Here is a 25028-nt window from a genome sequence, read left to right as displayed (position 1 = left end):
AAACAGTGACTCATGAAGTGCCATGTGTATTTCATGTTGACATACATGAACTAATTTTTAACAGTAGAAATAAATAAAAATTTTAATAGAAGAATCAATTTATTTTTTAATTTGACATACAATGACTAATTTGTCTATTTTTAGTCACCCAACTATCTAGAATTTTTGGGTATTTTTATTTTCACCTTAGCCTACCGGTGACCAAAAAAGAAAAAAATTGAATAGTTAGATAATTATTTTGTAACTTTTTATAGTTATGTGATCAAAATTAAATTTATTAATAGTTGAGTGACATTAATGTAATTTACCCTTATTCTCTTTATGTGACATTAATGTAATTTACCCTTATTCTCTTTATGGTATCCTCTCTTCGAAATGGAATCTTATGGCAGCACGTTTGCATCCCGACGCGTGAAATCCGGAATCATGCCGACTAAAAGACAAATGACGAACTTTCCTCGCCATAGTGGTTTCCAAACTCCCCTCTAACGGCTGTTTTTATGCTTTTTGATAATGAATTTCTTTTCAAATATGATGACAATTTTTTTGTAAATTTAAAATTTAGATATTATATTTTTATTTTTAAGAATTTAAGTGTTGTTTAATAAGATGACGAAATAAGTGTTAGAAAAATTAAATATTAGATTTAAATTATAAAATTTATTTGATATTCTATTTAAAATTAATTATGGAATATAATTAGATTGTTTGATAAATATGAATTTAAATCATAAAAAAATATATTCTAAATTTTATCCTTAATTCTTAAATATTTCATCTTATTCTAAATTAACATCAAATTTTAAACTTAAAGTTTTTATAGGATAATATAATATTAAAATAAATAAAATTGATTTGAATTTTCAATATTAAAAAAAATAAAATTGATTTGAATTAATTGAAAATATTATTCATTAAGTGATAAGTAGCTCTTATTTATTTCTAATTTTCACACTTTTTTGTATAAAAAATTCTATCCAATTGTATCTATTTTAGATTATCAATAGTGTAAAAAATTATTAAAAATTTAAGTTTAACTGTTAATATTATTAAAAAAATTAAATGCAAAATATGCCTGATTACTGTTACAAACTTCATGCCATTTTCAAATACATCAATCTTAGACACACCAATATTTTTTTTTGAGAGGAAGCATAATTAAAGTGTATATTTTTACGATATCAAAAATATAATTTTACCATTTGAATAGCTTATATCTTTACAATTTTTAAATGATTAAATCAATTTTTTATCATTTTGAGGGCTAAAGTATAAATTTATCAGATATTAATATAAAATTTTATTAATTATAAAGGAGTTAAAAGTTAAATTTTCTATTTTAAAGGGGTTAGTGCCAGCTCTGCACCTGCTTAGACACTTTCCATCTCAACAAACTCAGTATCAAACAACTATTATCGCTGCTTATCTTTTACGTCTATTAGTAAATTTACGTTTCGGTAACTTAATTTCGCAAACCAGAATTCGAGTTTCGATTTTGAATATCTTAGTAACTTTATTTTCTTCAAAAATTTTCGATACATGTTGTAATAGGTTCAAGGTAGTCCGGAATTTCCCCCATTGTTTAATGCTTGTTCTAAGCCTTGGAAATCTTTGAACTCCACTTTGTTGTTGTGGTTTTTGTCATAAACTTGATTCTTCAAATAAATAAGTTTAGTTGTAATACTAATTTTCCATAAGAGTGAAACTAAAAAAAAAATGAAATCTCAAGTCCATTACTAAACAACCAAATAATAAATTCTTAGATTTGGAAAATAATTACATTAAGAAGTTATACTATTTTCGGAATTCAAGTTATCAATTGCTATTTGGAGAAATCGTTCATAAACTTCATGAATCGGGTTACTTACCCAGAATTTAGGAGGATTTGGGTAAAAAAAAATTAGACTTGTTTAAAATAGTGGTAGATTTGAACAAAATTCTAAGCCCATATTTAGCGTCTGGCCAAGCTTGGGAAAGAATAAATTGTTTTAATATCATATCTAAGCCTGACCTGACCTATGAACACCTCTACCTACCAATCTAGAGTCTTCGTGATGAGTTCATAAAATTTATTTAATTGAGCCATAAATAAATGATCAAGATGTAAACAAGCAGGGAAGAAGTCAGAAATTTCGTTAAGGGTCGAGACAAAATTATAAAATTCTGGAAGGGCCAATGTTAAAAAAGCTTAGATTAAATTATTAACTTTTCATAGGGCCAAAAAAGAAATTATTCCATTTAATTAAAAGGCTAAAAAGACTTAAATTTAATGTTTTAGTTAATGAGAGGGCGTAAAAGAAAATTTTCCCATCTAGCCAAGGGGATAGGTTAATATTAATAAGAAGTGTGCATATACCATATTTTTAACAAAGGTTGGATCAAGTTCCCTTACTTTATCCAAGTCCTGAAAAAAACCAAAAATGTGAGATCTTGAAATCAAACTTAGCATTTTCTTTGAGTTTCAAACATTGATATACCTCTTTTGATAGTTGTTGTTCTAGTTTCTTAAGCTTCTCTATTAATTCGAATAATCTTCGCTTCGCCTCATCTTCTGTTAATTTGTCGTCCTCATGTTCATTCTTAATTTCTTGGTACTTTTTCATAATGTCTCGAGCATTAGATTGCACGAGCTATTCATGTGATTTGATTTGGTCGAGACAGTTGAGAACAAAATTAGAGGCTTTCCTCGTTTCACCAAATATACACACACAAAATATCTGAATAAGTGAAATAGACTAAATTAAAATTAAATCAGAATCAAATTATATTAATTAAAACTGAATTAAGGACCAAATCACATGTTTGAAGGACAATGGAATGCCTTCCAACAAAAACATGCAGATCCAGGGGGACACAAACGGGTCAACGGACATCATTCTCACAATTTATTGTTTTCTATATTTGTTCTTTTAGCTTTTTCCAAAATGTCAAAGGCTTATTACTGTTGAATCAAGATATCGAGGATTTTGTTAGTTGACCTGATAATTAGGATGTTCACTGTCTTATATATTTTGGGTTGAATCGCGCTAGTAACTTTGTTATTAGAGCTTTGTTTTCCTCTTGTAATTCACCCAAAATTTGTAACACTACATCAAAATTTCTAATGTGGTACCAATATTTCTGGTGGAAATCATTGGCTAATATGGTATACCAAAAGTTTCCTATTCCTGCTTTTGTGTGTGGATTGATAGCCTATACCAAAATTTGTTAGATTGCATTTTGCCCCTACTCAAAAAATAAATATATTAATCCATGTATATTAGATCAAAGAGTAAATTACTTTTTTCTATTAAAAAATTCACTCATTTCTATTGTTAAAAGCTAACATGACTAACAAAATAACTAAATAGTGACACGTGACATCCCACGTGTACATCATGTTGACGTATATGAATTAATTTTTAACAATAGAAATGAATGAAACTTTTAATAGAAGAACCAATTTACTCTTTCATATAACGTACAATGACTATTTGTCCACTTTTTAGTTACCCAACTATTTTGGATTTTTTTGCCAAAAAAAAAAACTATCTTGGATTTTTGGGTATTTTCATTTTTACGTTAGCTAACTGTCACCAAAAAAAAGAAAAAATTCACTAGTTGGGTGATATTTTGTAACTTTTCATAGTTAAGTGACCAAAAAAAATAAATTTACTAATAATTGAAAGACCATTTTGTAACTTTTCATAATTGAACAACCAAAATTAAATTTACTAATAATTGAGTGACTATCAATAAAATTTACCCTTACTTTTAGTAACTTCATAAATATGAAATAATTTAATGCTTTAATAGTAATTTTTTAATTCTTACCTCTACATCTGCGTTTGAATCCAATCTTATTGCTTATGCATAGGTTGCCTTAATGCATCTAAACTCATCTAATCTGATAACACTATTAACTATTGCAATAATAATGTTATAAGAATTATATTTATTGTAAAAGACTTATAAAAAAAAATCATGGCATCACTTTAATGCAACAATTAACAATGTCAAATTTTTGCTACTGATAACATTGAAAAAGTATAGGACTAAATTAAACTAGAATGATTAAATATTGAATATAAACATAATAGAAGGACAAAAGCCACAATTAAACAATACATAATTCAAATATAGACAATATTAGATATCATATGCCATGTCTCATATTCTATATAATATAAATTATTATTAATCTATTAAAAATTATATGAACATAAAATACCTATAAATACATTATTATAACACAATAAAATGCTATATTTACTTTTCTATGTGAAGTTTGTCGTATTTGAAACTAATACTATATTTAATAAATTGGAAAATTAAGTACTAAAAAAATAACTAAGAAAATTAAGTAATAAATGAAGTACCCGTATCTGTCACACAGATAAGTGGATATGGCATTTAAGGATCTTTTAATGTAAAAAATTTTAAAAAATTAAGTATATCATATTGGATATATATTTATATTCGACACTCACACTCAAATCTGATACTTAATAAACTAGATAAAATAATTAACACAATTTCATATATATATAGTACATGGTGATGAAATATATCAATGTCTCAAAAATCATATAATATAAATGATTGCAAAACACCAAGTCCATGCAAAACACCCAAAACCATAGTGTTTTTTTTTTTTTTTTGTTTTAACCCAAAACCAAATAGTTTAAATAGAGAAAAGTAAATATTGAAACCCAAAGTGCATCAAATCAAATAAGTTCTGTGTATTTTGCTGCGAATGCAAAACACCCTTTGATTCTCAACAATGAGAGCTGAGCCACTTTTGATTTCTCCAACCTCCTTTTTTTAGCTTCCTCCAAGAATTTGTGTGTAAGCAAAGTAGGCAAGCAAATTCTTCCTTAACAAATCATCAGCAAATCCCACCTGAAAACCAACTTCCTTGGCCTTTTTAAGTGTTGCCCCCCACTTCTTCAATGTATCCAAGTCCAATTTTTCAGCTGGAAAATCTTCCATCTCTTTTACTGCAGCACAAAACAGAACTAGAGCCGTAGTATGGCGAAACTCAACTTTTGCAAAATCCTTTACGATTTGGCTCGCAATAGGTTGAAGGTAGCTTGGAATTTCCCCCCAACGAAGTTTCTTCAACTCTTCTGGTAAACCTTGGAAATCTTCTGGCTCCACTTGCTTGTTGCCTTGGTCATAAACTTGGTTTTCCAAAACAATAAAAGCAGAGTGTACAGGTGGGGACCTGGCAGACCGGCCATTACCAAGATCTGGAGAAAACTGAAACAAACATAGAAAACCATAAATTATGAGAATGGTATGTATATGATTATACATATGTAATGTGATGTACTTAAAAAGACAAATTCATTACCAACACGTATTTAACAAATTCATGGATCTGATAAATAATCATAGATGATGGATATTGCAAGATGATTATGTTGATTAATGAAATAAGTATTATTAATAAGTAAAAATATAAATGAACAAGGTTTCTTGATGATCAAGTAATAACCTTATAACTAGAATAAAAATTTTTGAAACCTAAACAATGTTTCCAAATTTTTTTGGTTGGTTGTTCTCAAATACTACTTGGGTCAGCTAACGTACATATCATACCTTTTTCTTTACTGCCTCAATGAATTGACCATCGAAATATAAACTTAAATTTTTCACGATGTGATCCTGAAATTTAATTAAAAAGATGTAAGAGCATGATCAAAAATGACATGAGACATCAAGATAAAGAAAAAGAAAAAGAAAAAGAAAAGAAAACTTAAAAAAAGATAAACATACATGAATTCATATCCAATGTATTATTGCTAAGTCTAAAAATACAACTATAGTGAAAAAGAAATTATGATTATAATGTGACTTATAAATGATGTAGCAATGCATAGAGGTATGAAATATGGCCATCCAAATTCTTCTAAATGCATAAAAAAAAATATTGATGTTTTAATGATATGAAAAAAAATTGCTGAAATATCATTAAATAATTAGAAAAAAGATCATAAATGATGTGATGGGAAAAATCTATTAAATAATTTCTCCCTTTAATACATAAATTTCATGCTGTATCAATAAGTAATAATATGACAAGTCAATATTAAATTAAATAAAAAATCATACATACCATATTAGTGGAAGGGTTCCCAAAGTCCTGAAAAACCAAATTAAAAAGTTAGAGTGGAGACTTAGACTGAGTAATTAAATTTGAAAAAGTTTAACATACCTCACGTGCTTTCTGTGTTATCTCCAAATTTTTTGCTTCCCCGAGCAATTTTTGCTTCGCCTCATTTGTATTTAAATCACAGGTTTTAGCTATTTTTTTGCACTCCTGCCTAATGACTTGGACATCCTCTTTCAGTGGCCATTTCTTGGTGTGCACTAATTCCATATCTGACTTTTTGTCCTTCCTTTCCCAAAATATACAAACAAAATAGGTGTTAAAAGAAACAAACATATTTACATTGTAGATACAATGATTTTTTAAATCATCTAATATGATATATTGTCGACTCTGAAAGTAAAAATCATTCTTAGACTTTAGTTATTTTGTTTACTATTGAAAAAACTTCTCAACCCAAACCATGATTTCAAACTTAAAAAAAAAAGGTAAACAAGCCGCAAAGTGAAAATTTTTAGCTTTTGATTTTTGAAAAAATTCTTTTAAATGAAACTATTTTTTTATCTCCTCATTGAATCTTATATTTTACAAAATCACCTTTAAAATAAATGTTTTATATTTCTGAAAACATTTTTAACAAAAATCATAACACTATTCAATTTTTTAAAAACATTTTTGTAAAGCATTTTATCACAATACTTTTCAATAATAAACTAACCTAAAAGAAGCATAACTTATAATGCAGAGTCCAATCCGTGCTAGTAGTTGCTAGTGGCATTTTTGCCTTCAATATATAAAAATAAATAAATAACAATAATTATTAAATTCAATGAGGAGAATTTACTTGCTCTATCTGTCTGTTAAGCCGATCTGTCATTATCTTGTTTATTTGCTTCCCATCTCTCTCTCCAAGCTCTTCGAGGGTTAATTTTTTATTTTTCGGCTCTAGTGATTGTTCCTCTGTGCCTTTTTCTCTAGCTTCCGAGCTTCTTTTAATACCTATACTCCGCCTTGAATCATTCATCCGGTTACGATTAAGCAACCCTTCACTCTCTTGATCCGAGTAGTTCACTTGTCCTTTAGAGATAGCTTCATGGGATGAAGTGCTAGCGATGCTCATCTTGGCACCAATCTGAGAAATTTAGATTAAAGTAAATCATTAAAACGAAAAGAATAGAAAAACATAAACGATTTGCAGGTTAGTAGCATCAAAATCATCATTCAAATCAGCAAAACAAAACCATATGGAAGGATATTGATTCAAAGTAAATAAATTATGCAAAATCAAAACAAGATATGATACTGAATCAATAAATTCAACAATACGTACTTCTACTACAGTGAAGAAAAGAGAGAGAAGGGTCAAGTGTCGAAGAGTAAAACTGAATAAACGAAGGAATTGAGATGGAATTTAAAATAAGACCAACTCCCTTCACGGAAAGCTTTAGATTTTAACTACCTCTCTGTAAATTTGAAAAACAAGAAGATTCATAGAAAATTAGCAAAAAAACTTAACATATGTATTAATTGAGATTTAATGTGATGTCATTACTAACATATACTCAACAAATTCATGGGTCTAATAAATAATCATAGATAATGGATATTGCACGATGATTTTGTTCGTTAATGAAATAGGTATTATTAATAAGTAAAAATCTTAATGAAAAATGTTTCTTGGTGGACAAGTAATAGTCTTATAAATAGACTATAGGGTTTAGCTTATAAAAGTAAGTAGCCGAAGGAAAATGACATTCTTATGGGATCTTTTGTGAGGATGGTTTGTAGTTTTATCTGTGCAATATAAGCTAGTGAGGTCAAACAATGTTATATAATGTCTTTAATGAGTATATCTAATTTTTTCTTTTTAGTTTGTGTTGATAACGTTTCAACCATTAATTCCTACAACTAATATCAAAACTATGGTTCAAGACTCAACATAGTGAAATCATGAGCCATTTCGTGAGAATTTGTTGTTGCAAATTTGGCTTGTGAGTTTGAAGACATACAAGAAAAGTATATGTTTGTAACAAGGTGGAGAATTCAATTGATTTGGCACTTCTTCAACAATGTTTTTTAGATTAAAGAACAAAAATTTTGCATAACAAAACAACAGTATAATAGCAGTAAACAGCAGGAAGAAAATATTTAACCGGAAAGATGCACGAAGAGCAAGTTCAAAAATGACATGAGACATTAAGATAAAGAAAAAGAAAAGAAAACTTATAAAAGATAAAGATACATGAACCCATGTTGCTAAGTCTAAAATCACAACTGTAGTGAAAAAGGAATTATGATTATAATGTGACTTAAAAATAATGTAGGCAGCAAATATGGTCTTCCAAATTCTTCTAAATGCTTTAAAAATTTTAGAAAAATTGAACATGTATATGTTAGGCATAAGTTTTTATATTTGATATTCAAGTAACATAGTTTAAAAAAAATCTAGTGCATCAGAAAAGAGAATTATTATAAGTAATATTTTTTTATGTATCATCTATATATAAACTTCATGCATTATCAATAAATAATAACATGACACATATCATTAAATTAAACAAAAAAGTATGCATACCATCATATGAGGCTTAAGTTTTTCAATTGAGAACCCTCCCCCTTGAAAATTCATCGAATTGGTTGCTGGTGTCACTCCATGTCGTGTAAATGGCATGTTAGCAGTGTTCATCATTGAGGCATGAGTCTGTAAAATTTAGATTAGATCACAAAAAAAAAACACAAACGGTTTGCAAATCAACGGGAAATCAACAAAACAAAACCATATCGGCTCAAGTAAAGACATTATGCAAAATCAAAGCAAAATATGATATCGAATTAGTAAAGTCAACTGTACATTCTTCCATTGCAGTGAAGAAAAGAGAGAGCATGTAATGAAATGTATTAAGCAAGATATGATATTGAATTAGTAAATTCAAGATTTTGATCAACAATATTAAGCCCCGACTATGCTGAAGAAAAACCATAAATTATGAGAATGGTATTTATATATATATGATTATCGTAAAAGCATCAATAAATAATAATATGACATATTATCATTAAATTAAACAAAAAATTATGCGTACCAAAGTATCATGGTTCCCAGCTCTTGTTGAGGTCTGAAAATCCAAATTAAAAAGTTAAAGTTAGATTGGAGACTTAAATTGAGTAATTAAATTTGTAAAAATTTAACCTCTATCTCTTGAAAGTTCGTGTCTCCAGTACTATAGGTGAAATTTAGATTAAATCAAATCATTGAAACGAAAAGAACAGAAAAACATAACGGCATCAAAATCTTCTTTCAAATCAGTAAAACAAAAACATATGGAACGATAATGACTCAAAGTAAAGAAATTATGCAAAATCAAAGCAAGATATGATATTGAATTAGAAAAGCCAACCATACGTTCTTCTACTGCAGTGAAGATATTGAATTAGTAAAGTCAACCTTACGTTCTTTTACTGCAGTGAAGAAAAGAGAGAGCATGTAATGCAATGTATTAAGCAAGTTATGATATTAAATTAGTAAATTCAAGATTTTGATCAACAATATGAAGCCCCCAATATGCTGAAGTAAAACTATAAATTATGAGAATGGCATTTATATATATGATTATCATAGAACATCAGTAAATAATAACACTATACATTATCATCAAATTAAACAAAAAAAGACATTCTTATATGGGATATTGTGAGGATGGCTTGTAGTTTTATCCGTGCAACTTTTGGGATTCTATATGTCAGCTAGTGAGGTCAAACAATGTTATATAATGTCTTGAATGAGTATATCTATTTTTGTAGTTTGTGTTCATAACGTTTCAATCATTTATTCCAACAACTAATATCAAAGCTATGGTTCAAGATTCGACATAGTGAAATCACGAGTCATTTCGTGAGATTTTGTTGCTACAAATTTTGCTTGTGAGATTGATGACATACAAGAAAAGTATATTGTAGCAAGTGTCAACTGTAGGTGGAGATTTCAATTGATTTGGCACTTCTTCAACAAAATTTTGCACAACGACATAATAATAACAAGACAACAACATAGTAGCAGTAAACAGCAGGAAAAAATTTAACCAGAAAGATGCAAGAAGGACTAGTTCAAGAATGACATGAGACATTAAGTTTAAGAAAAAGAAAGGAAAACTAACCCATATTGCTAAGTCTAAAAACACAAGTATAGTGAAAAAGAAATTATGATTATAATATGACTTAAAAATAATGTAGCAATATCAAATATGGCGTTCCAAATTCTTCTAAATGCATTAAAAATTTAGAAAAACTGAACACGTATATGTTAGGTATAAGTTTTTATATTTGATATTCAAATAACATAGTTAAAAATTTGACTTTTGTAACCTCTAAAAATAAATCTAGTGCATCAAAAAAGAGAACTATTATAAGTAATAATTTTTTTATGTACCGTCGATATATAAATTTCATGTATCATCAGTAAATAATAGTATAACACATTATTATTAAATTAAACAAAAAAATGTATGCATACCATATTAGGAACAGGGTTGCTTGCACTTGGCATCGAGTTGTTCACACCTATGCCTGCGCTCGACATTAAGGAGCTCTCAAGTTCTCTCCCTTGGAAGTTCATGTTTCCACTCGGCATCAAGCAGTCCTCAACTAAGAAATCTCCCTGTTTAACGTGCTGATTGGTTTCTGGTGGCACACTCTCATGCTGTGGAAAGTTTCCAAGTCCTCCACGGATAACTTTATGTGGTGACATCTTAACTATGCTCGTCATGGCAGAGAGCTGAGAAATTTTGATTAGATTTGAAACCAAAAAAACAGAAAAACACAAACAATTTGCAGGTTAACGGCATCAAAATCTTCTTTCAAATCAGAAAACAAAACCAAATGGAATGATATTGACTGACTCAAAGTAAAGAAATTATGCAAAATCAAAGCAAGATACGATATTAAATTAGTAAATTCAAGATTTTGATCAACAATATTAAGCTCTGAATATGCTGAAGAAAGCTGAAACAACAAACATAGAAAACCATGAATGATCAGAATGGTATTTATACGATGTACTTAAAAAGGCAAATTCATTACAACACATATTCAACAAATTCGTGGACCTAATAAATAATCATAGATGATAGATATTGCAAAATGATTATGTTCATTAATAAAATATATAAATTATCATAAAAATATATATTTAAAATTTTATTAATTTTTAAATAGTAAAACAGATTATTTTGGACAGGCCGAGCTGACTCGAAAACAAACTTGGGTTTGAAATTTTTTTTAGACTAAATCTCTGCCCGACCCTGTCCATGAATACCTCTAGGACAAATATAACAAATGCTTAAAACTACCCATAACTCCAACCCCTAAAGAAGAAGATAAATGTATTTTACTGCGCTCGAACCCACATCAACAATAATATCAATACTAACCGAACTAAAACTCAATTAGCAATAATAAAATTTTTTGAAACCTGAATAATGTTACCATATTTTTTTGGTCAGTTGTTCTCAAATGCTACTTGGGGTCAGCTGATGTCCAATGCATTATATATACATATATATATATCATACCTGCTTCTTTAATGTCTCCACAATGTTATTCTAAAATTTAACCGGAAAGATGCAAGAAGGGAAGTCCAAGAATGACATGGGACATAAACAAAAGAAAACTTAAAGATACATGAACCATATTGGTAAGTCTAAAAGCACAACGATAGTGAAAAAGAAATTGTGATTATAATGTGACTTAAAAGTAATGTAACAATACATATAGGCATTTTAATATGACCTTCCCAATTCTTCTAAATGCATTAAAAAATTTAGAAAATTTGAACATGTATATGTTGGGTATAAGTTTTTATATTTGATATTCAAGTAAGATAATTAAAATTTTGACTTTTGTAATGTATAAAAATAAATCTAGTGTATCAGAAAAGAGAATTATTATAAGTAATAATTTTTTATGTACCGTCAATATATAAATTTCATATATCATCAATAAATAATAGCATAACATATTATCATTAAATTAAACAAAAAAAATTATACATACCATATTAGGAACAGGGTTGCTTGCACTTGGCATTGAGTTGTTCACACCTATGCCTGCACTCGACATTAAGGAGCTCTCAAGTTCTCTCCCTTGAAAGTTCATGTTTCCACTCGGCATCCAGTTGCTCACACCTATGCCTCCATTCAACATTAAGGAGCTCTCAAATTGTCTCCCTTGAAAGTTCATGTTTCCACTCGGCATCAAGTAGTCCTCAACTAAGATATCTCCCTCTTTAACGTACTGATTGGTTTCTGGTGGCACATTCTCATGCGGTGGAAAGTTTCCAAGTCCTCCACGGATAACTTCAGGGGATGACATGTTAACGATGCTCGTCATGGCAGAGATCTGAGAAATTTAGATTAGATCAAATCATTGAAACGAAAATAACAGAAAAAACACAAACAATTTGCAGGTTAATGGCATCAAAATCTTCTTTCAAATCAGCAAAACAAAACTATATGAAATGATATTGACTTAAAGTAAAGAAATTATGCAAAAATGAAAGCAAGATATGATATTATTGAATTAGTAAATTCAAGATTTTGATCAACAATATTAAGCCCTCGATATGCTGAAGAAAGCTGAAACAATAGACATAAAAAACCATAAATTATGAGAATGGTACTTATATGATCATAAATATGTTGTAGTTTAGATTTAATCTGATGCACTTAAAAGGTAAATTCATTACCAACACTTATTCAACAAATTCATGGATCGATCTAATAAATAATCATAGATTATGCATATTGCAAGATGATTATGTTCATTAATAGAATATATAAATTATCACCTAAAATATATATTTTTTAAATTTTATTAATTTTTAAATAGCAAAACAGATTATTTTGGACAGGCCGAGCTGACTTGAAAACAAACTTGGGTTTGAAATTTGTTTGGGACCAGACCTTTGTTCGACTCGGCCGATGAATATCTCTTGGACAAGCACAACAAATGCCTAGTGATCCTAATAGTAGAAGAGATTTTGTTTCGTAAGTTAATTTTTGAGGGTTTAAATTTCGAAAATTTTCAAAAATAAAAAGTTTCTATTTAGTTTTGGGATTTGGAGGTTTAAACAAGGTTTTATGGATATATATAATGCTTAGAATTATCAATAACTCTACTCCAAGCCCTAAATAAGAGAATAAACACGTTTTAGTGTACTCGAACCTACATCAGCAATAATATCAATACTAATCGAACTAAAACTCAACTAGAAATAATAAAATTTTTTGAAACCTAAATAATGTTCTCAGATTTTTTTGGTCGGTTGTTCTCAAATGCTACTTGGGTCAGCTGATGTCCAATGCATTATATATATATATCATACCTACTTCTTTAACGTCTCCACGATGTTATCTTAAAATTTAACCGGAAAGATGCAAGAAGGGCAAGTCCAACATTAAAATAAAGAAAAACAAAAGAAAACTTAAAAGATACATAAACCCGTATTGCTAAGTCTAAAAACACAACTATAGTGAAAAAGAAATTATGATTATACTGCGAATTAAAAATAATGTAGCAATACATATAGGTATCAAATATGGCCTCCCAAATTCTTCTAAATGCATTAAAAAATTTAGAAAAATTGAACACGTATATGTTAGGCATAAGTTTTTATATTTGATATTCAAGTAACATAGTTAGAAATTTGATTTTTATAATATTTAAAAATAAATTTAGTGCATCAGAAAAGAGAATTATTACAAATAATAATTTTTTATGTACCGTCGATATATAAATTTCATACACCATCAATAAATAATAATATGACAAATCATCGTTAAATTAAACAAAATATTATGCATACCATATTAGGATTAGGGTTGCTTGCACTCGGCATCGAGTTGTTCACACCTATGCCTGCACTATGCATTAAGGAGCTCTCAAGTTCTCTCCCTTGAAAGTTCATGTTTCCACTCGGCATCAAACAATCCTCAACAAAGATATCTCCCTCCTTAACGTACTGATTGGTTTCTGGTGGCGCACTCTCATGCGGTGGCAAGTTTCCAAGTCCTCCATGGATAACTTCTGGGGATGACATGTTAACGATGCTTGTCATGGTAGAGATCTGAAAATTTTAGATTAGATCAAATCATTGAAACGAAAAGAACAGAAAAAACATAAACGATTTGCAGGTAAAAGGCATAAAAATTTTCTTACAAATTAGCAAAACAAAACCATATGGAATGATATTAACTCAAAGTAAAGAAATGATGCAAAATGAAAGCAAGACATGATATTGAATAAATAAATCTACCAGTGAAGAGAAGAGAGAGCAGGTCGGGTGTGAGAGAGTAAACCGAAGAAACTAAGAAAATTTTCAATGAGATGGGATTAAAAATAAGCCTAAGTTCCATCACGAAAAGCTCGAGATTTTAACTTCCTCTATGTAAAATTGTCGCAAGAAGATTACTGGAAAATTAGCAGGCAAATATGGGGCCATATGCTTAAACGGAAACGCGTGCGCAGTGTGGTTAGGTAATAAGGTTTGACTGTATTTTTAAAATAATGGTCGGTATTTAGTGGTTTGAATTAGAAAAGAAGAAGTTTTTTTTACCACTTTATGTTTTTAATATTATTTTCTTTTTGGTAAAGTCATTACAATTTTTCTAGGACGACTATTTTAGTTCATTTCGACAGTAAAGGATAAAAACAATTAATATTGTTAAAGTTGAATATGCTCGCGCCCATCGCGAGAAAGTTATGTTGAAGTTGAATATGCTCGCGCCTATCGCGAGAAAGTTCGTTGAAGTTGAATATGCTCGCGCCCATCGCGAGAAGCCATTGTAATATGCGCGCGCGTGAAAATATAAAAGTCCATGGTGGGACCGTTTCTCATTTACCGACATTACTTTTATTATATCGTATTGTTTGGCGGTCTCTACAACCCTAAAGTTTCATCTCCTTCGATTCACAATTTCACTTTCTTCCTCTTGCAATAATCAAACAATTTTTGCCTTGATTTCAGTTTGAACCATCAATGGCGGAAGCAGTTGTGTTGGACTTGGCCTATTCGATCATAGGCAAATTCAGCTCCCTTACTCTCCCTGAAACTGAACCGTGGTTGAATGTCAAAGATGACCTCGACGACATCAGAAACGCCGTCTCTGCAATCAAAGCTAAGCTTCTGGACGCCTTAGTGCGATCTGCGACCAGCAATTTCACAGCTTGGCTTAAAAAGCTGGAAGATGCACTTTGCGATGCCAGGAACTTGCTCGAGGAGTTATCTTTCGAAGTTTGGAGGGAAAACCTTTTCTGTTCCGGTTGGCCAATCAGTTTTGCTATTGCCGATATGTGCGCTCGAATTCAGGCCATTAAGAAGAGGTTAACTTCTCTTGAAAGTGAGTTCAAAATCCCTTTCATGGCTGGAACGAGGCAACAAGGGAACTTTTTTGTGCATAAAGATGAAGAGCAATCCGTGAACGATTTCCGAGGACAGCTTAAAGAATATTTAGAATACATGCTCTTTGACCCACCTTCGCAAGCAGTTTGTTGGAATTGGATGAAGACGATGGAAAAGGTACGTCTCAAATCAGTTTACTTTCAATCTCAAAATGGGTTGTCAAATTAAGATCATTAAATTCTATTCAAAATCTCGAAATAAAGTTAAGCTTTCTCTAACCAACGAATTCCTTTGTTTCTTCTGCTTAACTCTTCGGTGGCGGCGTTCTTTTCTCTGTCTTCTCTTCACCGATATAGATACACGAAACCTGTAAGTACTCCTAATTCTACTAATTCGCTATCACATCCTTCTTTATATTTCTTCTGTTGTTCTGAATTGGGAAATCTGAGTTAAATTTCTCAGATCCGTACAAGAAGATGGGTTATGGCATGGCAGATCCGGTGCATCAGTCTATGTCGAATGGAAGCAAGAAAAGAAATCTGAAATTTGTTTCCGATGACTTGAGACAAGAAACAGAACGAAAAAAGAAACAGAGGGACATCCAGTACCGGAAACAAATAAGAGCAAAATTTTACGATGATCCAACTGAAAGAGGGATAAATAATGTAAGTCTCTTAATCGAACTTACTAATTCATATTCAATTTATTTTAATAAATCTGCAAGTAGGGCTGTAAATTGTTTATTTTGAAAATTTGTTTGTGTTGAGTTGGTTTAATAAACTGAGCCTCAAAATCTGGATTTTTTTCCAAAATGGTCCCTGTCTAGTCCAAAAATCCTTGCATTGACAATGCTGTAGATTGTCTCTTAATACCTGTTTTGTGTCAAAAGAATGGCAAGATAACAAATTCGAGATGCAAGTGGGAACGGATGGTGGAGATGCTGCTGAGCACTAAAACGAAAAATGTGCTGAAAGCCACTAACATCGGGAAAACGAAAGCTTCTAAACAAATTCTCTGCCATCGCAACCAAATGAAAATGCAATGGCCAATACAATCTGATCTCCTAGTGATTATCCAAGTGATCCAAGAAACTGACCGCAAGTGCAAGGATGCTGTATTAGCAGAAGCCAAGGCGAAGTGGCGGCTGCTTCTAATAGGAGAGACGATTGAAAAACTTGATCCACAACGATCAAAGGTACGTAAATTATTAGAATTTATTTACTAAGTTTACTTTCATGATCTAAATCTCTAATTTAAATTTTTTAAAACTTGATCCACAATGATCAGAGGTACGTAAATTATTAGAATTTATTTATTAAGTTTAATTTCATGATCTAAATCTCAAATTTAAGACTTTTAAAACTTGATCCACAACGATCAGAGGTAGGTAAATTATTAGAATTTATTTACTAAGTTTAATTTCATGGTCTAAATCTCTAATTTAATTTTTTTAACTTGATTTTTCAGGACTTAAATGAAAAGTCAGGTTTAATTTCATGATCTAAATCTGTAATTTAATTTTTTTAACTTGATTTTTCAGGACTTGAAAGAAAAAGCAAGGCAACTTAGTTATACAAAGGTAATATCATCACTAATAAGGCTTTGTATAGCATTACTTCTCAAAAGTGTTTTTGACCCTTTTGAAGGTGTTTTTGACCCTTTTGAAGCTAACTTTTGGAGTCAGAAGTGTTTTTCAACTCAAAAGTAAAAGCAATTTTTTTTAGTTATCAAGAGTACTTTTGAACAGCAATATTAAACACTTAAATTTTAAATCAAACTTTCCAAAATTACTTATTAAAATCACTTTTCTATAGTATTTTTTAAAAGCACTTCTCGAAACTAACCCTAGCTTCTCCCTCTCATGTTTCTTTTATGTCTTTCATATACATAACCACACATCAAATCTCAATTGAGTTTTATGTAGTCATGTATAGAGGTGTAATCGAGCCGAGCTGAGCTCGATTCAAAATTCGAAACTTGATACTTGACTCGAGATATAATTGAGCTATTCGAGTTCGATATCGGCTCAATAATTAAGTTTAAAATTAATAATATATTAAGGGAAATAATGTAATTTAATAATATGAAAATATGAAAAAGCTCGAAATGGTTCACGAACCGTTCGAGTCAAGTATTGCTAACCTCAAATTCGACTCGAAATTGATATCCCAAGCTGTCAAGTTTAAACTCGGCTTGACAACTATCAAATCGAATTCGAAATCGAATTCTTTTCAGGTTAAATTCGAGGAGCTTGTGAGCAACAATATCTCAATTACACCCTAATGTACACAACATTCTCACAATTCACACGGTATTCAAAATCCATGTTTCCAGAGTTAAGCACAGAATTTATTTCATTGCTCTGAATTTATGACTTGTTTTTCATGTTTGTTTGTTTTAGTTTTAGTTTATCATGTTTGTTTGTTTTATTTTTTTCTCCCTCCACTATGGAAGGTAAAAGTTACTGTAACCGATGATAAAACTCGTGGAGGAGTACAATCTAAATTCCGTGATTTGGAGAACCAACTTTATGACAAAGGCAACGACCAAGTGGAATGCAAAGATTTCTCAGGCTTGGAACAGGCATTAAAGAACACGACTTGGGGGAAAATTCCAGACTACCTCGAATCTATTGCAATCCAAATCGAAAAAGATCGTGGAAAAACTACTGATGTTTTTCATATCCCCACTCAAGTTCTGCTCTGCGCTGCGATCAAAGAGATGAAAGATTTTTCGGTTGGGGATTTGGATTGGGGTACCTTGAAAAAGTGGAGCGCGACACTTAATTATGCTAAGAAATATGGTTTTCAGGTAGGATTTGCTGATAATCTGTTGAGGAAGAATTTGCTTGCCTATTTTACTATTCAAAATCTGCCCAAATCGACCGTAAAAATGTAGCTTCGCAAGAGCAAATGGTTGTGTTGCTGTTGCTGGCTTGCTGCAGTCTACAAAAATATTGGCTTTAAAGTGTTTGTTCTTGACTTCGGGTATCTATATTTACTTTGTTGTATGTGTGAAGTTTATCTTATTTGAGATTAATGCTTTGTTAAACTGGGAAATTAAGTATCAAAAAAATTATAAGTTGAATTTAAATTTTAAATTTTATTTGATATATTAATTAAAATTAAATACTGTATAAGATTAAATTCGTCGATTTCGTAAGAAATTAATTTAATCTATGTTTGATTATGACTTCTAAGCTCAAATTTGAGTTTGAATTAAAATATTCAATATCAGAATTAATGTAAAAGTATTAGTAGGTTTGAATTTTATTTTTTCGTGGCGTAATAATTTCTTGCTATTTTGGAATTTTTTTAATTTTTATTTTTAATAAAAATAGTAAAAATTATTATAATTTTCAAAACTCTTATAATTTTCACAAATTTTAAATTATTTTTTACAATTTCTAATAATTATTTAATGATTTTAATGGTGTTCACAAATTTTACGACTTTTAAATAATTTTACATAATTTTTATATTTTAATGAATTTTGAAAAAAAATAAATAGTTTTTACAATATTTTTTCTTTTTTTTTGTTACATTTTTACAATGATAGCTTCTGAACACAAACTCGATTGGAGGAAGTACTAAATTTCCTTTATATATTTTAATGGTAATTTTATTTTTTACATTTTAAATAAAATCAATAAAAAAATTATAAATGAGAAGGTTTGAACCTATACCGTTATGAAACATAAAACCTCAACTTTACCAGTCTAATTAATGTTTATTTTTTTTGTATATTTTAATATTATTACACAAAAATTTTGACCCACATTTTTATTATATTAATAATCCTGTTGATTGAATTTGTGTCACAAATTAACTTAATACTGAATTTACACAAAAAATAGGTTGGTCTTTTTATATTAATAATCCCGTTGATTGAATTTATGTCACAAATTAACTCATTACTAAATTTACACAAAAGATAAGTTGGTCTGGCGGGGTGATGCAACTGGTGAGTACACCGTTAGGAGTGGTTATAAAAGATTATTACAGGAAGAGGATACATCTGAGCCTAGTGTCACGGGGCTAGACCTTTCGTCTCACAATCCGTGCGGCCTTAGGCGATTTGCTCGTCCAAACTCGCCCAAGTCAGCCTTTACTCGAATGAGGATTCCTTAAGAACTCCTCCAAGGCACCAACTCGTACAGCGGAAGCAAACTTATGCCAAAAGAAGCTTATAAAGAACAACAGAAAGGGACGCACACAAAGTGTTTGAGTAAATGCTCTCTATTCTCTTATTCACAAAGAATAATGAAACAATGAATAGAGTGAGTACAAATGAGGGGGAGGCTCTCTATTTATACTTGAGCTCCCCCAAAACCGACGGTCAAGATACAATTACATCGACGGACGAGATTAAAGGGTACCTACCATCAAATCTCTAAGAATATAATATCATATCTTCTAAGATTACATATCTTATCTAAGATATGTAATCTTATAAAATAATATCTTATAAGATTCCAAATCATATCTAAGATCTCTAAGATTATAATATCATATCTTTTAAGATCATGTTTCCATATTTGTAGATGGACCTTCAATCTCTTCAAGCAACGGGCCAGTTCGATTGGGCCAACCAGACTTTAATCTGACAAGCTTCTCCAACAGTTCCTTGAATCAGGCCAGCTCACGTGGGCCAAATTATCCCCATCTAATTAATAGACCTCCATCGGATGCATTTGGTTCGATGGTCACGGGCTTTGAACTCTGGCCCGTGACATTCTCCCCCACCCATTCTCGCAATGTCCTCGTTGCGACTCTTGAATGGCACTGACTTGATTCGCCTTGGATCCCACTTGTTGTCTTAGCTCTTTCCTTTCTTTGGGACTTTTGCCTTGACTTCCGTCGCTTCTTAACTCGAGCCGTCCTACTCGTTTGTACATCTCGACGACAATGAGTTATGTCACTCCCTTGCCCACATTCTAACTTCCCTCGAACAGAATCCTCATGATTCACGACACTTGGCTTCGCTTTGCCCACAATCTCTCGGCCTCCTTGCTCAAGAACTTCGAAAGAGCCCCTACGTTCTCGCCAAGTACACAAGTTAGAATGCAAAACACTATCAGAGTGTTTCGAATGTACCTTTGCATTTACTCGAGTCAACTGTCCCACATGCATCACTTCTTTTTCCTTGAAGTCTGATGCACCACCCACCTCTCCCATAGGTGGAAGCCTTGTCGATGACTCGGCCAACTCCGACGCTTCACTCGATTCGAGTCTCATTGTTCCTAGCTTCACTGTTTTCATCGCAACTTCTTCCTCTAAGTTCGATGACAAATTCACCTCTCCCTTGGGTGGAAGCCCTTCCGACGACTCACTATGCTCGGACGTTGCCTTTTTTTTGACTATGGCTTGCTTTGGACAGTTCCGCAACTCATGCGGACCACGGCACAAGAAGCACTTTACTCGCTTCTTTTTGCTCCTCTTAGCCCTCTTGGCTTCAGCTTTACCCTTGCTCGAACCAAGCTTCTTGGGCTCCTTGTCTGCTCCATCGTTCCCTTTGATGACAGACTTGCTCCTCTTTGCCCTCTTGGCTTCGGCTTTACCCTTGCTCGAACCAAGCTTCTTGGGCTCCTTGTCTGCTCCATCATTCCCTTCGATGACAGACTTGTTTCTCTTTGCCCTCTTGGCTTCGGCTTTTCCCTTGCTCGAACCAAGCTTCTTGGGCTCCGTATCTGCTCGATCATTCCCATCGATAACAGACTTCCTTGGACACTTCCGCAACCTATGCGGACCATGACATAAGAAGCACTCGACTGGCTTCTTCTCGCTTTCGGCCTCCTTGGCTTCAACACCCGTTGCGCTCAAACCAAGTCCCAATGCCTTACCCACCGGCTTCTTCCTAAGCGCGGATTTCATCAGACATTTCTTTAGCATGTGTGGACCGCCGCAGAGAAAGCATTTCAGCTTGTCCTTTTCTTCTTGGGTTTCTTCTTCCCAACTCGTGGTTTCCCATTACCACAATTGTCGCCGTTGTCATTGCCATACTCATCCGTATCTTCCTTATGATCCCTTTCACATACGCCTCTTTCCTCGGACTTGGAAGATCCAAGCTTGTCTTTCCCTAGACCAAGCTTAACTATGGATACCGCTACCTTCATGGCTTCCGACAGCTTTTGGACATCTCTTTGTTCCACCTCCTGTCTGACCCACGGCTTCAATCCCTATTGAAAAGCAAGCATTGCTTCTCTCTCGGTCACATTCAAAACTTGGAGCATGAGTTCCTTGAACTCACGAACATACTCCCCCACTGTGCTCCGTTGCGTTATTCCTTGCAACTTTGCCCGAGCTTCTTCCTCGGCAAATTCCGGGTAAAACTGTCCCTTCAACTCGCATTGGAACTTCTCCAATGTTTCAATCTCACATTGCCTTTTATCTGTGGTCCTACCTCGCCACTATAAAAGCGCAATATCAATAAGAAATAATGAAGCAGTTTGTACCTTATCCGCATCATTCACGATGCCTTTGGCACGGAAGTAGTTTTCCATCCTCCACAAGAAATTATCCACATCACATGCAGACCTTGTCCCCACAAACTCTTTCGGTTCCGAGACACACTCGCTACTGAGTGCTGCACTCGACACTCCTTCTTCCACCGCAGCTCGACACAAGGCCAGCTCTCCCTCGAGCTCCTCTATTCTTGTGCTTAAAGTCAGCGTCGTGGCCATTGTTTCCTCCTTCAAAGCCTTCACCATGGCTTCGAGAGCATTGTTCCTCTCTGTCAGCTTCTTCCTTTGGGAATCTAGCAACTCTTGCACGTTATCCCTTTGAGAAGTTAGACACGTGGTCACAAAGTCTCTAAACTGCTCCTTCATGTCTTCAATGCTTTCCCCACGAGCATTGTCAGACTCTTTAACGTCTTCCATGGACTCCTCAAGTTTACCTACGCGTACCTCTACTGCCGACAACATTTCCCTCAAAGACTTTCTCGCCCATATTTGTTCGAACTCTTCTTTCGACATCCCAACAGTGCCTTTGAACCAATAGCTCGGATACTTCTTGGTTCGAACTCTAGCTCTGGTACCACTTGTCACGGGGCTAGACCTTTCGTCTCGCAATTCGTGCGGCCTTAGGCGATTCGCTCGTCCAAACTCGCCCAAGTCAGCCTTTACTCGAATGAGGATTCCTTAAGAACTCCTCCAAGGCACCAACTCGTACAGCGGAAGCAAACTTATGCCAAAAGAAGCTTATAAAGAACAACAGAAAGGGACGCACACAAAGTGTTTGAGTAAATGCTCTCTATTCTCTTATTCACAAAGAATAATGAAACAATGAATGGAGTGAGTACAAATGAGGGGGAGGCTCTCTATTTATACTTGAGCTCCCCCAAAACCGACGGTCAAGATACAATTACATCGACGGACGAGATTAAAAGGTACCTACCATCAAATCTCCAAGAATATAATATCATATCTTCTAAGATTACATATATTAGATAAGATATGTAATCTTATAAAATAATATCTTATAAGATTCCATATCATATCTAAGATCTCTAAGATTATAATATCATATCTTTTAAGATCATGTTTCCATATTTGTAGATGGACCTTCAATCTCTTCAAGCAACGGGCCAGTCCGATTGGGCCAACCAGACTTTAATCTAACAAGCTTCTCCAACAGTTCCTTGAATCGGGCCAGCTCACGTGGGCCAAATGATCCCCATCTGATTAATAGACCTCCATCGGATGTATTTGGTTCGATGGTCACGGGCTTTGAACTCTGGCCCGTGACACTAGACACTACAATAATGGTCACACCATTTTCTACAAGAAGCTGCGGCAAACAGATTTGCCATCAAAAGATTACAATATAGAGGCTATTTAATAATTACATTCCAACGTATTGTAATCTCCATTACAGAAGGCTTCGAAGTTCAGCAGCCTGTCCTCGATGCTCAGATGGAACTGAAATGATAGAGTATGTTTTCCGAGATTGTATCATTGTAAAAGAAGTATGACAACAGTTAGAAATAACATGGAATCAGTATGTATTACAGAGTAGGTTTAGAGACTGGTTAATGGATATTGTGTCTACCATTTCAGCACGTAAATGTAGAACAGTGTTCTGTGCTCCTTGGTCATTTGGACAACAAGGAATAAGGAGGTAATTGAATAAGTTGTTTTCATAAGAGAATACCTAAAGGAAATTGATGATATAGAGAGAAATTTACCTGCTAAGAGATTATGATGGAAAGATGGCACCCACAAGATCCAGCGTTTATCAAAATAAACTTTGATGCACCCTTCAAAAATCACACAAAAGAATCATGTTCGAGCTTGGTAGGCAGGTGATGGGCTCAAGAATTATTCTGAATAGCTACATTAATTCTTTCTTCTTTTGCGCCTGAAGCATTGGCCTATCTCCAGACAGTATAAATGGGAATCGATCTGGGTTTTTAGAAAATGGTAATTGAAGGCGATGCCCGATCGATTATCAGGAAACTGTAAATAGAACAAGATGACAGATCTGTCATAAGCACCTATATTAAGGACTCGAAGGAGTTGAGTAAGAAGTTTGATAGATGTTTTTTTTTTAACATGCATTGAGGAAAGCAAATGGTTTAGCGCATATCCCTGTTACAAAAGGGATAAGAAGAGGGGAGGACACTTATCTGGAAGGAAGGGCTCCTGATTTTGTAGTAGCAGAAGCGGAGCATGATAGAAACCGATGAGGAAAGCTAGCGTCAAGAAACCGACGTGTTGGAAGAGCTGCGATGAAGACTGAGGAATTTTGATTTTGAGGAGATTACGTTTTTACAGTACTTTTGTTCCCAATAAAAGTTCTACCGTAATGCAACAACAATTGCAAGTTTAGCACCTAAATTGAATCCAAAAAACAATTCAAACTCCAAAATGTGATTTAATCCAAATAATAAATGAAAAAAAAAGTTGGAAGTATGTATTAAGCATTAGGGGTGAGTATTCGATCGAGTCGAGTCAAATTGAGTCAAAAAATTGAGTCAAGTCGAGTCGAATTAACGAATACTACTATTTATACTCAAGGTTGCGTTTATATGGGCCGATTATTTAACTAGTAGGTGAAGTACAAGATTGTTTAACTATATAAACAATATAATGGTTTTGCCTTTTAACTTAATGAGTAAACATTTATCGAAATGACGTAATTTTGTCTTTTAACTTAGGGTCCGTTTGTTTGCCAGTAAAATATTTTCTGTAAAATGATTTACGGAAAATGATTTACTTTTCTGGTGTTTGGATAAATCTGTGTAAAATATTTTCTCTTATTTGGCAGACTCCCTGAAAATATTTTCTAAAAAAGCTGTTTTTACATATATTAATTAATAAATTTATATTTTAAATTGTTTTTACATATATTGCAATGATTTTTTTATAAATAAATAAATCAAATTAAATATATAATAATACTCAATTATTAAACTAGAATATTAACCGTCATAAATTGAAATCAACCAAAGTTTAGACAGTAACACAATGATTAGAGAGTAAAATGCTAAATTATATAAAACATATAAAAAAAAACAGAACTGGTTCAACCATTACCA

At 32.4% G+C, this 25028-nt stretch overlaps 2 protein-coding genes across 4 annotated transcripts; one reads left to right on the top strand and one right to left on the bottom strand.

Annotated features, from left to right (window-relative positions):
• Window positions 1–4497: 4497 nt before the first annotated feature.
• LOC107936762 (uncharacterized) lies at window positions 4498–14619 on the bottom strand. The gene is made up of 11 exons (XM_016869525.2): window positions 14403–14619; window positions 13953–14213; window positions 12143–12487; window positions 10605–10865; window positions 9178–9210; window positions 8670–8795; window positions 6939–7226; window positions 6200–6379; window positions 6101–6127; window positions 5584–5649; window positions 4498–5241 (listed from the first exon to the last, which is right to left on the bottom strand). Exons 2-11 carry the CDS (start codon window positions 14202–14204, stop codon window positions 4804–4806), a joined length of 2016 nt encoding a protein of 671 aa, XP_016725014.1. The 5' UTR covers window positions 14205–14213; window positions 14403–14619; the 3' UTR covers window positions 4498–4803.
• Window positions 14620–14991: 372 nt separating this feature from the next.
• LOC107936791 (uncharacterized) lies at window positions 14992–18581 on the top strand. 3 transcript variants are annotated; one of them, XM_041080305.1, is made up of 7 exons: window positions 14992–15665; window positions 15845–15857; window positions 15951–16153; window positions 16378–16683; window positions 17029–17067; window positions 17724–17799; window positions 17943–18031. In XM_041080305.1, the coding sequence occupies exons 1-6, from the start codon at window positions 15126–15128 to the stop codon at window positions 17769–17771; spliced, it is 1149 nt and encodes a 382-aa protein (XP_040936239.1). In that variant the 5' UTR covers window positions 14992–15125; the 3' UTR covers window positions 17772–17799; window positions 17943–18031. The 3 variants fall into 3 exon arrangements, with proteins under 3 accessions (XP_040936239.1, XP_016725048.1, XP_016725049.1); XM_016869559.2 differs by lacking the exon at window positions 17724–17799 and having other exon boundaries at window positions 17943–18581; XM_016869560.2 differs by lacking the exons at window positions 17029–17067; window positions 17724–17799 and having other exon boundaries at window positions 17943–18581.
• The last annotated feature ends 6447 nt before the right edge of the window (window positions 18582–25028 follow it).

Source organism: Gossypium hirsutum, chromosome A11 (genome assembly GCF_007990345.1).
Source record: "Gossypium hirsutum isolate 1008001.06 chromosome A11, Gossypium_hirsutum_v2.1, whole genome shotgun sequence".
Lineage (NCBI taxonomy): Eukaryota > Viridiplantae > Streptophyta > Magnoliopsida > Malvales > Malvaceae > Gossypium > Gossypium hirsutum.
The sequence above is the reverse complement of the archived record's forward strand: the minus strand, read 5'-3'. Positions and strand labels throughout refer to the sequence as shown.